Genomic DNA, 17,186 nt, shown 5'->3' with positions numbered 1-17,186 from the left:
TAGGTGCTTCCTTGGTTTTTTGATGATTGATTGAATAAATGGTGATAAATACTACTAGGGAAAAGTACAGGGTGCCTGAGAGCATGCCAAAAAAGGCCCCATCCTGGTGTGATTGCCCAGAGAAGGTTGTAGGATTACTTATGTCAAGGGTCTGTGGCAGGAAGGAAGATGGCGCTTTCATAAAGCTGGAAGAAAGTCATTATGGCAGGTGTGTGTAGCCCAGGGCCTTGAGCTGGGAAGGCAGTGAGGGGCCAGATGGTTCAGGGCCGTGGAGCCATGTTGAGTTCTATCACAAGGATATAGGCTTACTGGTATTGCTGATGAGCTAAAGCATTTGCCATTTTGCATTGGCTATTTTACTAGCTTTTCGGGACAAGATAGGGGCTAGGGGCTGGGTAGAGGATAGGATGCAGATACTAAGGCAAAATTCTCTTCCTGGACACCCAGAGGTCTATGTCACCAAAGGAAAAGTGGGGTGAGGGGTGGACAGTTCTTTCAAGGAGATTCCCGATCTTTATCAGAGGTCCTCCCTTGAGCCTGAGGAAGCTTTGAAAGGGAAAAATACATATTTTAATTGAATTCTGCTGATATTTTTGTGCCTTTTCTCAAGCTAACTATTTCTACTTCATAGTAGAATTTCTACTTTCAAATTCCTCCTTTGTTAAAAGAGGAAATACAGTATTTGCCATCCAACTTCAGGAGCTTGGCCATAAGACCTGGTACAGAGCATGAGCTCATTCTAAAAGATACAAGTAATATGATGTCTTTTAGAATGTGGGCCAGATAGCTTTCTTGTTTTCCCAGTTATTGCTTCAGTTGGATTTTTGTCATTGTTTTCAGGAAAAACAAGAGACTGAGGACTGATCTCTGGGGAACTAGTTTGGTTCCATTTTGAGGAAATATTTTCAAGGATCCTTTCTGAGAAATACTGTGAAGTCATTTTGCAATTCTGTAAAATTGTTGGTGGGAGGAATCCATTTGCCTCCATAGAAAGGTTTGGGATTCTAAAGTTGATGGGTTTTAAAAGAAATATATATGCTAGGAGTTTTGGACTCTTTTATATTTGTTAGATTGTAGTTCTTCAGTTAAAGCGAAGGGTTGATGTTCTCTAAGATCCCAGCCTTTACTCCGCGCTTTCACTGCCATGGGCCTGGCTTTGATCCCTGGTCGGGGAACTAAGATCCCACAAAAAGAAAAAAAAAAAAAAAAAAAGATCCCAGCCGTAAGCCACAGTTTCTTGATTGAAGTATAGTAATTAATCTGTTGTTTGGTCAATGCTTCAGAATAATAATAACAAAAACAACTAATTTTATTAAGCATATTCAATATATTTAATATATGATAACTCCTAATGCCCTGAGGTAACTCTCTCTATCACCTCATTTTACTCTGGAGGAAACGGAGGCACAGAGAGACCAAGTAACTCTGCCCGAGGTTTCACAGCTAATAAGTGGCAGAGCTGATACTCCAATTTGGCAGACCAGCTCCTGAGCCCATGTTCTCCACTATCCCACTTTACAATGTAGTTAGTACTACAGGGAAGAAATGAACTATGCTGTCTTTCCATTTCACATTCTGCTTGATTATCCTGGCAATTTGCTTTCTTTACAAAAATAGGAATTTTAAAATCCCACTTAGGAGAAGAATGAGTAAATAAGCATTTCTCATTACAAACTGCCTTCTCTTAAGACTTAAGAGTTTTGTATTCACCTCTTCAACTCTTCAGTCTCCCCATCCCAGACAGAGACTACTTTGCTAAATTAGGCCACAACACTTCATTTAAGAAGGGCCAAAGGAAGCACATCTTTCTTCTCATAAGCAAATACAAAGATAGCAGTCAACAAGGTTTCTCTAGTCTGTGTGTGAGATCATGTTACATTTAAATGAGAGTGAAGTGTGGGCCCCATAGAATGGATTGGGTCTGTTTTTAAGCAATTTCTCTCACTTTTTAGGGACACTTTCTATTTGGAATTTAAGAACTAGGGGCCATACCAGCTCAATTTCACTTAATAGAGACACACTGACCCCCTCCTATGTGCCCAGTGCCAGGTTAAGGGCTGTGGATGCACCAGTGAGCAGTAAAGAATACCCTTATCATAATGAAACATATAGTCTCACTAGGTTAAGAACATCTCATTTTCAGTTCCAGCCCTAGAATCTGAATTTGAGAGTTTCAAGGGCCTGTAGTCTGATCCATTCACTAAACAGATGATGACATGGAGAGCCTAAAAGCTGAGGAAGTTTCTTCTCCAGAGTCAGAAACTCTAATAGCAATGGCATCTGGATCCCCTGCTCCTTGCCCACTCTTCCTGCCATTTTCTTGCTTTTCAAGCTTTTTTTCAGTCTGTCCCCCGCCCCCCAACACCAAGTTCTTTTGTTGTTTTTTTTTAATCTGCTTAAGATTTCTTAGATGGCTGTGGTCTGATTTTGATGCTAATATTGATCTTATAATTTTCCAACCTAATTTTTTTTTCATCTTTCGCCTCTTCCCTTTGCCTGTCCACATACCTGGCCTATCTGCCTGTCTTTAGAGTTTAATAAGCAATCCCAGGAGGTCATGGATCTGGTAAAGACCTGGGAAAGAAGAGCAGTCTGCTGTGATCCTCCTGAGATCTTGCAAACAAAAGCACTGGCCCTTGGCTCCTTAAAGATAGTTGGGCTTGCCCAAGGGCAAGGAAGATCAGCAAGCATCTTTACTGACATCCCTAGATTGGATAACATCCTTTGGAGGGAAAAACGAGGACATGAAATCTCTCGCTGTGGTACCTATCATTCTGTTAAGGACGGTGAAAACACAGTCTGTCATCCCTGACATCGTAATTGAAAGAAAAGCTTACACAGATTTCAGCCGTAAGCAGTATGTTTATACAAGTGTATAAAGAGAAATAATCTGTCAAGTTGAAAAACTCTTAATGCTATGGGACTCAGTTTCATAATTGAACAATCCAATATGAGCTCACACATCTTACCTTGTTCCATGCCTCAATAATTTTTAGTAGAAATACTTTACCTAGAGGCATATGGTTATTAAAAAGGAGGCTCGGCTCGCTCAAAGCCTGGAATTAACTCATGGCAACAAGCCTGCACCGGAGAGAGACTGTTGGGTCTTTGTTTTCACAACTTTACTGCAATTTGCCATCTTATTTTCAGAGCCTAGCTGATGTGTTGTTTGGGAAGTTTGGTTTTTTTTTAAAGGAAGAAAACATAATTTCACATGGATCAGTGACTTCTCATGTTAGCAGTATTGCAGAATTTTACGACATCATTGGAAAGTCCAGGGAGCAGTGAATATCAAAGGAAATGGACCGTGGATTTATTTTAGTATAAAAAAAATCAATAATAACTTAGTTATGGGAATTATCAAGGTGGGATGGGGGCAGCCCTATATTGCAAGTTGAGAATAAGTCCTTCTTCTTTTCATGACCTGTATGACCTTGGGCAAATTTAAATGTCTCTGAATTCAGCTTCCTCCTAAGTAAAATGGAAGTAATAGGACCTGCCTACCACATTGCATTGTTTCAAGTCACATGAAGGTGAACATATTTAGAAAAATATGAAGCAATGTATAAGTGCAATATAAAAAATTTTATGCAGTGTATTAAATAATGATTATTTCTACATGCACAAAGGGAATTAGACAATTAATGCAAGTATTCCAATACCATTCTTGCTTCAGTGGTCTGAATATTCTGGACAAATGATTATTTCTCAGGCCAAGCTACATAATAACACCATTCTAGTCCTTTGTATATCTAGTGATGGGTAGCCATAGATTTTTTTTTTTTTTGCAGTTTTTGTAGTTTTAAAAACCTAAGCAAGAAGCCTAGAAAACTCCATTGGTTTTGCAGGTGGAGTTGGGGAAATTATTTACAGAATCTGGGTAAAACAATAATTCAAAATTATTCAGAATTCAAACATACAGCATTCTGTAATAACCATTTTTCCCTCCAAGTATACGTTGCTAATTGGTCTGATTGGTATCATTAGTAATTATTATTATAATCCCAAGGGAACTCAGTACCCTGAAAGATTTTCTTAATTAGTGAGGGAATACTTGATAGTTTAAAATCTAGGAGACCTATGCATGGTGTGGAAATAACTGACCTAATAAGAACATTGAATTAAATGAAACATACTATTCCCCAATTATTCTGTACAACTGGGAGTTTTCCACAGTTTGGGGAAGAACGAAAACTTGTTTTAAATTTAATTACTTTTGCGTCTTCATTTACATCACCATTAAGTTGTTTAATTGATTTCTCTTTTAAAAAATAGCCCATCGGGCTTCCCTGGTGGCGCAGTGGTTGAGAGTCCGCCTGCGGATGCGGGAAACGCGGGTTCGTGCCCCGGTCCGGGAAGATCCCGCGTGCCGCGGAGCGGCTGGGCCCGTGAGCCATGGCCGCTGAGCCTGCGCGTCCGGAGCCTGTGCTCCGCAACGGGAGAGGCCACAACAGTGAGAGGCCCGCGTACCGCAAAAAAAAAAAAAAAAAATAGCCCATGAATAAAAACTGATAACCAAGGTTATCATTATTATGTTGGGAACAAAATGTAAATGATGATGTGTTGCCCTTGTTTATGAGGATGATACTGCACATCAACATAATCAAATATTTTTAGTTGTCTTTCCTATAACAGTTTTTGCGTGTCCCTAACTGTCTACACTCAAAGCATTACCTCTGGTGACTAGGGGAACAGATATATGGTAGAAGACTGTATGTGTGTATAGATTTATATATCTATATGCATGCATGTATGTATAGATGTCTGTCTCTATCTATCTATGTGGATATCTTTAGATGAATGGATGGATGGATAATTAACTATCTGTAGGGTCTCATTATGAAAGTGGGGAGTTCAGATTATTAATCTTGTACTTAGAGGAACTGACCATTATTTAATATTCTGTACTTTGATATATAGCTATTTTCTTTTCAGCAAAGGTCCCAAACAAAACATTAAGACTGGAGAATACAAAACAAATGTCTGATGACTGAGCAGCATTTTATACCTCTCTGACTGAGCTCTTCACCTCTGAATGACATAGACTTTAAGACCCAGTGACATTACAACTACAGAATTTTGGAGCAGTTGAAACCAGCAATTTCCTAGAATTGTAAAAGCTGAAGGGCCTTCAAAGGCCTTACTAATCCTTACTGTTCATCCATACTCCAGAGGTCCCAAGGGTACATGCCAAGAAATACCCATAGTACTTCATTTGCTTTTCTGAAAACACTCATTTCATTGTTACAAGCTTCTTATATTAGCCTATCTATGTAACCACTCACACACATTCTAATAATAGAACTGGTTGTAATTTGTGTACATCTCCGTAAACTCTGTGTAAAGGTTTTATTTTTTTTTATATTTTCATATATACAACTTCCCAAACATATAAATCTAGGGCTAATCTAGGACTAATCCTTCTATGATGTGTGTGACTGTGATGGCAAGCTATGTTTCCAAGGGACCTTTCAGGCGAAAAGAACAGAAAACTTAATCTTCTTTGGAATCGTAACAGCAATGCGAAGGAAGAATATCTTGGCATTCTTTTTCCCAGTTTAGGCTCCATGAGTCACCCATGGGAGGCAAATGAGCTCCAAAGAAGAGGCTCTTCATGCTACCCTTCCCTGAAACACAGGAAGGCGTTGGCCTGCAGAGAACATCTCTCTGCAATCCTTACCCAGCGCTTAGCATGAGGGATTTTTTTTTTTTTTTTTTTTTAGAAAATACATTAATTTGGAAAGCACAAGTTTCTATCACGGCATTCAGGATAAGATGGTTTAACATGGAAGACTCAGAGGTCCTGAAGGGTGTTTGTTTATTTGTTTGTTTTGTTTTATTTGTTTGTTGTTAAGTCTTTACTTCGATGGTTTGACATTTATACAGCTCCCCAGAGCAACAGCATCAGGAGATTGAGAATCTAGCCAAGGAGGTCACTTGTTTGCCATTTTTAATAAACACAAATAATTCCCTTTTTCCCTCAGTCCCATATTCCCTGGCTCATTAAATCAATTTAAGACCCTTACATTTTTTTCTGGCAAATTAAAGCAAAAGAACTGTGTACTCCCCCAAGGAATGCTTACCCGAGTCCTGCAGGTCAGGCCGAAATCAGTTTCTGTCAAACAGCCTAACACCTCGAGCTATTATGAAATGAGGGATTGGTAATTGGGGGCTGGGCTCCAGACTCGCCTTGAGAAAGGCTCGTTGCATTGCTGTGAACCATAATCTAGCTACTTTGGTTTGTGACCTGGCTTTGTTGGGGGTTTTTTTCCACTCAAAGTAGAGAACTGTGAAAAAGTCAAAATGGATTTCTATTGGGAAATTATGAATGAAGTTGGCTCTGCAAATCCAGATAGTGAAAGTATATCCAGAGCAAAGCCAGGCAGGCTTCTAGGCAGAGGTGTGAGAGAGCGTGGATAAAACAAATGTACACAGATCTCAGGCTCTAAGGTCCTCCAGAGGGCAGAGGCTTCAGAGTAAACGCCCAGGATTTCACCACCAGGTCCCTTTCCTGAGATGCAAGGGTTGTAGGAGATTTACCGGCTTGTTGTCTATTGAATATCAGTTAGATAACAGAGGTCAGGAAATGAACTGGAATTTGATGTATTAACTAGGAAGTAGCAAAGGAAGCCAGGCTTGTATTTCATTTGTTATTATTTCCCTAATATCCTTAATTATGTGGCTCCCATCAGGGGATCTGATCTGCTGGTCATGTAATGGTGTTGTCCCCGCTGGCTCTGGACATGGGAAACAGGCAGTGAATCCCCTGATCAGGGCATTGAGAATAATGTTTGCTATTTTTTCTTTTTTTTTGTTCCCAGGCCTGTCCCAGGCTCTCTATCTTCTCTGCTCCATCTTCACAACAGACAGAGACAGCCCATGCCAGCCTCCATGCCAGGGACCCTGCCCAACCCTACAATGCCGGGCTCTTCCGCCGTCTTGATGCCAGTAAGTGCTTCTGACTTCTGCCGAGGTTGCCCCATTTGAAAGCATACAGGAAGAGCTGAGATCTAAGCTGACAGGGAAGAAACTGGCTTCTTCTGGATGGAGAGTTGAGCTGGGTGCCAGTTTGCTTTGAGTGCCTCTCTGTGCATCCCTAGGCATCTTGCTGGCTTCTCCATCCTACAGTGCTTCCCTAATCAGGCATGCTTCCATCTTCCTGCTGGTGACAAGTGAGCTTGTCATATCCAGGGAATGGAATTTGTCCAGGGACATGGGATTTTATGACTACTCCAAAGCCTATAGCTTGGGCTACATACAGAGTGTCATTAAATTGCCAATGAGTGGTCTAGCCAGGACTCAGAGTGATAATTAGAATAATAACAATAATAACGATGGTACATAATAACTGCTAACACGTATCCGTGTGTATCCTGTTCTGTTAATCACGTTAGCAGCGTTTATTGAGGGCTTACCATGTGCCAGTCACTCTCTAAGCACTTCATCAACATGTGAAACAACCCTCTCAGGTAGATACTAATACTTCCCATTTTTTTGAATGGAGAAAGTAAGATAAGTATCTTGCTTGGCTGAGAAGCAGAGCAGCTGAGTTTTGAACCCAGGAATTCTCTCTCAACCACTACATGATCCGTACATTCTCTCCTTTCCCTCTCACAACAAACCTCTGAGGTATGCGCTGTTATTACCCTCATTTCGCAGATGAGGAAACTGAGGCACAGGAGGCTAAGGAACTTGATTAAGTGACTAAGTCACTAAGAGCTAGTGAGTGACAGAATCAGGATTTAAATCCAGGTGGTCTGGCTCCCGAGTCTACATGCGTACATGATATTATACTGCCCCTTCCCGAGTCTACACGCGTACATGATACCTTTCCCTCTCACAACAAACCTCTGAGGTATGCGCTGTTATTACCCTCATTTCGCAGATGAGGAAACTGAGGCACAGGAGGCTAAGGAACTTGATTAAGTGACTAAGTCACTAAGAGCTAGTGAGTGACAGAATCAGGATTTAAATCCAGGTGGTCTGGCTCCCGAGTCTACATGCGTACATGATATTATACTGCCCCTTCCCGAGTCTACACGCGTACGTGATATTATGCTGCCCCTTCCCGAGTCTACACGCGTACGTGATATTATGCTGCCCCTTCCCGAGTCTACACGCGTACATGATATTATACTGCCCCTTCTGAAAACAACAGATTCATGTAGAACGCAGATACAGGCTGTTTCAGAGCAAACCTTGCTCTCCTGCCACGGGATCTCCACCCTGTACATCGTCATCCTCCCTGGCATTGTGCTTCGGTGCACATGGCTGGTGTTACGATTTCCAGGGCCGTAAGGGTTCTGAAAAGCCTTAGAGGTGATATGACAATTCAATTAAAACCCTCCCACAATAATATCAGGAATGTTTTGCAGAGCATTTTTAGCATTCTAAGGAACTGACTGCATTTGCTGTTTCATTTTGTTCTCACAGCAGTCCTGTGGGAATACGATCGCAGTCATTATCGATATACTTATTTTACCAGTGAAAAGCTGAAGAGTCAGACATTGAAGGGATTTGTCTAATGCCACACAGCTTGTAAGGGAAGAGTCGTGACTAGGACGCACACTCACCTCATGCTGAACAGCCCAGATCATCCCAGGATGAGCAATTTGCTCATTTATCCAAGTGGAAGCAGGCGGGTGGAGAAAGCCTTGGTGGCCCAATTGTAGAGACATGGACCTACCCACTGTAAGTATCAGGTAGTTCAGGCTGGAAAGATTCTTTGCAAAATTGGGTCAGAAGGACAAGTGAGCTGACTGACTTTACCTGCACCACTCACCTTAAACATCTTTAGGTAAAGGAGAACAGCACCACCAATGCTGTGATGCTGGGTTTCATTCAACCCCACTAATTGCATGGAGACTTCTACCACAAGCCATCTTCATCCAGGCTTTAAATCCTTCTTGTCCAAAATAGTTTCCTTTCAGGAATTCTATGCATTGTCCAGAAAAATATCACTACAATGACCTTTTTTCCCCCATTTGACTAAACTGTGTTCCATTCCCAGGGGCAAAGGTGGGACATTTAGGCTGAAAAGACCCAGCGAAAAGTGTGCCTGGCACTGGTCTCTGCCACATCACTTCATTGTACAACTTGAAATAATAGAGGAGATGAACAGAAAAAGAGTCTTTGGGACTTACCTGGTGGTCCGGTGGTTAAGATTTCGCCTTCCAACGCAGGGGGTGCGAGTTCGATCCCTGGTCGGGGAGCTAAGATACCACATGCCTCGTGGCCAAAAAACCAAAACATAAAACAGGAGCAGTATTGTAACAAATTCAGTAAAGACTTTAAACAAAAATGGTCCACGTCAAAAAAAAGGAAAAGAGTCTTTGAAGTTTTAACAGAGAAGTCAATACACTTGAAATTTTTTTTAAAATGTTGATGCTTCAGAATAGAAGCAAAGGATCAGGTGCATGGCAAAGAGCCAGTGTAGATAAAGAGGGTCAGGAGTTCCCAAACCCATGTCAGCGATGTGTACAGCTGTCATGAAAATAGAGTCCATCTAGAGCAGTGATTCTCAACTGTGGGCAGTTTTGTACCCGAGGGGTTATTTGGCAATATCTGAAGACACTGTTGGTTGTCACAACTTTGGGAAAGTGCTACTGGCATCTAGTGGGTAGAGGCCAGGGATGCTGTTAAACATTCTGCAATGCACAGGATAGTTATGACGACAAAGAATTATTTGGCCCCAAATGTCAGTGGTACCAAGGTTGGGAAATCGTGATTCGGTGTGACACTAATGTAGCTAAAGAAAATTTACACAAGGTATCTAAAAGCATATGCTAAGAGTTCTAGGCCCTAGAAATCTGGGCCTTTTCTTCCTTATTATCAAGTCACCAGCCCTTGCACTGTAATTTTGGCTTGTCAAGCGTGGTCTTTCCGTAGAGTTCTTGCCCTGAGAAATCATGCTTCCTGTGGCATAAAAGATTAGTTTATGTCTGTAGGTGAAGGTGAGATTCTTAACTGATCTGTAGTGCACGCTGTCAGGCTACATATTTCACAAAGCTCTAGGTCAGAAACAAATGATGAATTTGTTCATTCATTCATTTATTTCGTAAAATTTTGTTGAGCACCTGCTATGGAGCAAGCTCTGTGCTACATGCTGGCATGTGGTGAAAAAAAGGCAGGTGTTGCCTTCCAGCACTTCACTGGGTTGTGATTTCTGATCTTGAAAGTCAAATGCTGAAATAATTTGGGAATACAAACACCCATTTATAATTACAAAAGCCCAGTGAACTGCAGACATTTTAGCTCCTGTTTTCCAGTTTGCTTCAAGGGAAAAGAAGAAGCTCAAAAAAAGGTGATATCCTTTACCTGGATGTTTTACCTACAGTGCTCAATGTCGCTTAGTATTTAGCAGAGCCACTCCCATCTTCTGACCTCTTAATTCTAGTCCACTCATTAAAGCCACATTCATGGGCAGAGCGTTATTAGCACAAAGCACCAAATGGTTGTTTTAAAGAGGGTCTTGCTACCCCCCTATAATTACTTAGATGGAAAAATGCAATTTTTAAAGATAGGAAAATCAGCCTGTTTTCAGTATTCTGTTTAATTTGTCAGTCATAAGGTAGAAACGGTCCTAGACTGCAATTTTTCTGAAAAGTGGGAAGCGTGGCTGACTCTGGATCAAGAGGCAGCAAGCAGGCTACTCTCACTTCTTTGTAGAGCATGATGGCTATAAAGCATGATGGAAAATCCTGGATAATCATGTGTCCTTCTGAACCATCCTTCTTTAGGAAACTGAAAGCAAAAGCTCTTTTGGACTTGATTTCCCTCTAGGAGAAGGTCACTAATTGGAATAAAGTGTTGAATCCTGTTCCGACTCTCCTATCCCCTAGCCTCTGGGAGTGGGAGTTATAAAGTAATAAGCATTTTTTAGAGAAATCTCCATGACTTAACAATGAGAGTATACAAATGTACTTTATGACACTGAACTGTACACTTAAAAAGAGTTAAAATGGTAAATTTTATATTTTGTATATTTTACCATGATTTTTAAAAATAATCTAAAAAATTAGACTACCCAGGCTGCCTGGAGATTTAGAGGAATATGAGAGTGAATACAGTTGGCCCTCCGTACCTGTGGGTTCCACATCTGCAGATTCAACCTACCATGGATTGAAAATATATTTTTTAATACCAGAAAGTTCCAGGAAACATCACTTGAATTTGCCAAGTGCTGGCAACTACTTACATAGTATTTACATTGTATTAGGTATTGTAGGTAGTCTGGAGATGATATAAAGTATAAGGGAGGATGTGTGTAAGTTTTATGCAGTTACTATGCCATTTTATATAAGACACTTGAGCATCCTTGGATTTTGGTATCAGAGGTGGGTCCTGGCACCAATCCCCGGCGGATACTGAGGGACAACTCTATTTTATTTTGTTGAATTGGTGCTGCAAAAGGTTTTGCTAGAGTGGTCTAGAAAGTTCTCCTTCATTAAGTAGCTCCGTTTGAAACAATTTCACATATTCATACATTGCTAGATAACTGATAAGCTAATTCTGGCCAAGGTAAGGCTGATGATGCTTTGCTATGACAGGAAATGTGCCCCAGTTATTCATGAGAGGCTTTAGGCAGGCACCTCTGCTAATCCACACATGGGTGTCATAACTATACCCCCCAACCCCTGCCGTTGGGATGGACACAGCAGGAATTGCTGTGATAGAGTCCCAACAATGGAAGGGACCTTAAAGGGTCATTTAGTTCAACTATGACTCTCAACTCTTGTCTGTGAGGTTTCCATCCTCCACACTTTGACAAACTCCAGTGATAAGGAACTCCCTATTTTCTAAGACTACTTACGCTAACTGAGCAGAAACCTGGTTCCCTAAAATTTCCAACCATTGTTTTCATTTCCATCCTTTGGCAGATGGAAAAACTCTTGCATTGAAGAAACTGTTTCCTCCCTGAGGAAAGTCGAATTATTTTCTGTGGGATTTCAGTATTAAGTATTTATTAAGCATTATTCTAGTTCTTCAAAAAGTGCTAATTTTCTACTAAACAGAAAATATGAATCAGACGCACCCTTCCTTGACTGAAATAGAGATTTTGCTGTATTTACTTTTTTTTTTTTTTTTTTTTTTTGCGGTACGCGGGCATCTCACTGTTGTGGCCTCTCCCATCGCGGAGCACAGGCTCCGGACTCGCAGGCTCAGCAGCCATGGCTCACGGGCCCAGCCGCTCTGCGGCATGTGGGATCTTCCTGGACCGGGGCACGAACCCGTGTCCCCCGCATCGTCAGGTGGACTCTCAACCGCTGCGCCACCAGGGAAGCCCCTGTATTAACTTTTTAACAGGGACGCACCCTGGCGACAAAAAATGCCAGAACTCAATTCAGATATTTGAATGTTAATTCTAGACACTAGGGCAGGCCAGCAGGACAGTGGGGGGCATTGATCACGAGTCTTCAGCACCCTGACTGCTTTCTTCACCTTTCCAGAGCCCTAGCCCTGCTGTGAGGCCTAAAGCTGCTCCTGTGTAGTCAGACACGGTTAACAGGAAAGAGAAGGTTTTCCAGGGGCAGCAGCTCAGATACCTCTGCTGGATCATTTTGATTGTGGTCATGAGTTAGAGAGACAGGAAGACACGTCATCTTTAATAGGGTGGCTTTTTAAATGAATTTTTTCTTATTGCTAAAATGATTCACGTTTCTGTATAAAATTTAGGGAGAACAAAAAAGCCACAGGTAACCTGAGATAACCATTTGGTATATTCTGTATCCTTCCAGCATTTTTCTATGCATATGTTATTTTGTGTAGCTATAAAAATAAGCATGATGAGTAGTATTTGGAGTGTTCTCAAAAGTGGAAGTATTGCATACTTTTGTTTGGAAATGATCTACCATGACAGCCTGTAGTTCTCTTTGGCATCGGGTGTATTCTCTAGAAGGAGCAGCTTTGGATGATTCTTTGATGTGCTTGAGTTCAAGGCTCAGGAGTATATTGTTTACCCTTCAGCAAACCACAGGCTTTGCCGGGAGTTATTCACAGAAATTCTAAACGATCCATTTGAAAGAGAAATGCAGCTTTGTCTATGACCTAGACTGCCTTTCTCAGACTTCTGATTCTGTTACTTTCCTTTCTCTTAGATGGAGAGACAAATGTCAGTGAACTCCAACCTCCTGGGAATGCAAGGTCCAAATCTCAGCAACCCCTGTGCTTCTCCCCAAGTCCAGCCAATGCATTCAGAAGCCAAAATGGTAAATAACAGTTATAGTCATCCTTTTGTTATTTCATGACTTTTTCTTTCTTTTGATTTCTGCTCTGACTTCCAAACTTCAGTTAAGTCAGGTAGATGGCTCTGTCTTTGTTTCAGTGACTAGGTCTTTCTGTGGAAAAGCTGTGCAGAGCTTGGCTCTCTCTTTGAGACTATTTGTTACTGAACCTTGGCGTCGGATGCTCATATAACAAACCTTGGACCAGCATGTGGCCTTAGTGAAAGGGACTTTTGGAAGTTTGGGGACATCCATAAGAGTTGAGGAGGGATGTACCCAAGTATATGTATATTTGCTCAGAAAGTGAAATTAGCAAAAACAATCCAGAGTTTCTCTCCTTCGAGGTAGTCACAGTTTCAGTGCCACTCTTCCTGTCCCCACGGCCACCAGGACAGACATGTGATTTTTAAGCACATACTACTATGAAAATATTTTTCAGTTTTTGTTATAGTCATCAGATGTGACATTGAGCTGAAAGGACCAGTGCCTTGTTTTCTCACGGGGTAACTGCAGCTCATACTGAAATGTGTGATTCCAGGTGACAACTTCAGTGACTTTTAACATATGAGACTGATGTGCAGTAAGGTCAGTCTTTCCAATCAAAGTGGTAGATTCATGCATTTCTATTCTGCCAAATATTAATAAAAGCAATGCATGTCGATCTTGGCCATATAAAGTAAATTTGCTGGTTGTATTTAGTGGAGTTACTTGAAGTAGGTCATTCAGTTTTCGTACAAATTCTGACACCACAGTTAGTAAGGTATCAGATGTCAACAAAATACATTGCAGCAAAGCTTTTAGTATCTGATATTGGATAGATAGCTTTTGCTAGAAGTTGGAGATTTATTTGGTTTGCTGACTGACAGCGTTAGGGACCCTGTCTAATGGCTGGGGTGAGGATGTTATTGACATCTCTGAAAATTAACCATCAATACCCAGTGACTTCATTTTCAATGGCAGCAAGTTTTTTTGGCGCCTGCTTTGGTCACGTTCTCTTGGAAACTTCACTCATTTCACTTGCAGCTTCTCAGCCCAAGGAAGCAACTGAACTCCCAGTGTTGGCTACCTTGGGCAAATAAAATCTGTGGTTGGGAGAGTTCTCTTTGCTGTGCCACAGTCCCTGTGACATGCCAAATGGCACCGGCACCTTCAGCAAAGCTCGTTAAATCTTTTTGGAATCGGCAAATATTTTTTCAACTTAAGCCCTGCTGAGCCAAACCAAATACTTGCTGGCAGAGTAAAGTCCAAACTGGCATCTGTTTTGGAGACCAGAGTAATGCCATTTACATTTTTTTAAAGAAAAATAAAAAATGAATTGTGACGGTACTTAAGAAAAAAATAAAATTAAGTTATTCATGTGTATGAATAAGTGTTCTGGGTCTAAGCATCAGATGCTACTCCTCCAGCTGGATTATTTCTGAATCACCTAGTTTAGTTCAGGGTCTGTATCCCTTTTGAGGGACCTCCCAGACAAACTTGAGGTAGTTTCTAAAACACAATTCCAGACCAAATTTCCCTGCAGTTGAGTTTCATTGGATTTTATGCCACCACTTGACTCTGAAGTGTCCTACCCCTCTTCTTGCTGGCAAAGAAGGAAAATGCTTCCAAAGGGAGTACAGGTTTATAGTTATTTATATGTATGAAATAAAAACATATGATATGGCACATTAATAGTGAATGATATCAGCAGGAGACAAAAGGGAGAATTGGGCTGTACTTATACAAATCGTGTTACCCTGTAAATGTTCGTTGAGTTAAATGTTGCGCAGGCATACTACTCTGCTGATTCATGTTCTAAGTGAATGAATATTTCCAGATCCATGATGTCTGGGCAAACCAACAGTATCATGAAGTAGATACAGCTTTTTCCCCCTGCTCCAAACTCCCACGCCTAACCCGGGTATTGCCAGTACAAATATGGATTACTGTTAATCCAAAGGGAAAAATTGTAATATTGGCCACTTATATTTTGGAAGAAGAGCATTTACCTAGTAGCTTGGAAAAGCGTTAAGTGAATGACTTTTAATACATTACTGAGCGTCCCTATTCTGATTTCTGCTTGCTTTATTCACTGGAGGAAACCCGTTATTGCCATCTACTAACCGTGCAATATTTTCTAGCAGCTTTGGTTTACTTAGATGAAAAACTTTTATAAAATACAAAGTAGAGAAGAAAAAAAATCTTCCACAATGTTAATGTCAGCCAGAGCCTCCCCAGGTCTCTCAGAGCTATGGGCTTTGTTGTTCTATGCCTAATTTTCTTCCTGTGTAAGACTAGAATGGATTCCAGATTTCAACTAAGACTCTGGTTTCCCTGTTTTCAAGGACTTTTGCAAAGGTCACACATGGGCTATTGTGATGAAGGCACTGTGTGGGGTGTGTTCTCAGAGCACAAGAGAAAGCAGAGAGCTGCCTGGGAGGTGTTGCCTACCTCACAACGCTGCAGACCTAGTCTCCTGGGAATGATGCTCTCAGAGTGTCCGCTTTACACTCCCTCTTGGCCACTGACAAAAGCCATCATCCTGAATCTCTGGGGAAACTCAGAGGTCCTCAAGGTGGACAAAAGCTGTAGACAGGATTACTTTACAGGTACAGTTTTATTAGAAGCTGTCTGACAAGTGATGGCTCAATAGAAGACATCCATTTTCTTTGCCCCAAATCGGTCACTTCTGTTGTGGAAGAGAGCAAAATAGGTGTCCCCAGTAAGCTCCATCTTACATTAACCTGCATCTTAACATCTTAAATCAAAATCATACATGTTCTTCTTTTGATTTAATGTGTATTAGTATCAAGCAGTGCACTTCAATGTACTGTAATCACATCTGTCCAAGCTGATTTGATCATAAGTCTGGCAGATAATAATTTAGTTTTATGTATCTTTTTCTGAAGAATTAAGCCAAGAAACATATAACTTCACAATTATGCAAGTGAATATGTGCATACTGGGTTTCATTTGGGGGTCAGAGCAGACTCAGAGCTGTGAGAGCCTTCCATCTTTCTAACCACACAGAGAGATAGGCTCTTCCTTCCAGATTCCTGGGATCGGTGGGTGTCTTCCCTGAAAATGGGGTCGGCTAGGAGGAAATTCACTGGATACCTGATGGACAGTTTTAACACTCAAAGGGGAAAGGGAGAGAAAGAGGAGGATGAGCAGAGAGAAGTGGAAAAGGAGAGGAAGAAGGAGACAGAACAGGTAGGAAATGCAAACCAGACTGGGACCCGTTTTTCTAGCCTCTGCTGGGTGCGAGTGATTCTGCAATGATGTGGATGTGGTGCTCTCAGAGTTATGTAGATTTGTGTTCGTTTCTATGTGAGAATTAGACCAATTCTGTCTAACTTTGAAAAAGGTTTTCCTTTTCTTCTTTTTAAAGAAGTCAATAATAGAGTTGGAAACTAAATAAGGGGTGGGGAGAACTTGTCCATACACCTGTCTTGAGTCTCATTAATGATGAGATGACAACTATCATATTGGAACTGATGAAAATGAGGACGGCATATAAACAACAATTCATGGAGGGCTCTGGCCACTCTGCCCAGATTCCACCTTCAATTTGGATAGGGGTAGGAAGCCTAGGAAGTATTGATACCAGTGAGAAGGTATGTATAGCTGTGACCTGATTTTATTCTTAGGACGGCCCCATAACAGGGATATTGTCCCCATTTTACAGCTGAGGCAACTGAGGCTCCAGGAGGTTAAACAACTGGCCCAATGACACATCACTTAGCAAAAGCTAAAGTCTCAGACTCTAATGACAAAGCTTTTCCATCACAACATTGATCCTTTGATAAAAATACACAGCTTCTAGGTATCAGTAACCAGAGGATTAAATCAAATTCTTTTTAGGTGAATTTATATATACATACTAACGGGAGACAAGGATGGCAAGGATAGTTTAGATCTCCAGATAACCTGGAAAAAATGTGGAGTGGTTGTTTAGTATGGAACTTACCTCTTGGTTTAACC

General features: G+C 41.2%; 1 protein-coding gene across 13 annotated transcripts in view; it reads left to right on the top strand.

The window, feature by feature from the left end:
- CREB5 (cAMP responsive element binding protein 5) overlaps nt 1-17,186 on the top strand; it is a 430,944-nt gene that overhangs the window by 310,704 nt on the left and 103,054 nt on the right. For 12 of the 13 annotated variants that reach the window (XM_024129515.3, XM_028489949.2, XM_024129528.3 and 9 more), the window contains 2 exons: nt 6,822-6,948; nt 13,098-13,208. In XM_024129515.3, coding sequence (XP_023985283.1) covers nt 6,822-6,948; nt 13,098-13,208 — 238 coding nt within the window. The remainder of the gene's footprint in view (nt 1-6,821; nt 6,949-13,097; nt 13,209-17,186) is intronic. The other variant, XM_028489955.2, reaches the window with a different exon arrangement.

The sequence above is a fragment of the Physeter macrocephalus genome, chromosome 5, assembly GCF_002837175.3.
Source record: "Physeter macrocephalus isolate SW-GA chromosome 5, ASM283717v5, whole genome shotgun sequence".
Lineage (NCBI taxonomy): Eukaryota > Metazoa > Chordata > Mammalia > Artiodactyla > Physeteridae > Physeter > Physeter macrocephalus.
This window is presented reverse-complemented; position numbering and strand designations above follow the sequence as displayed.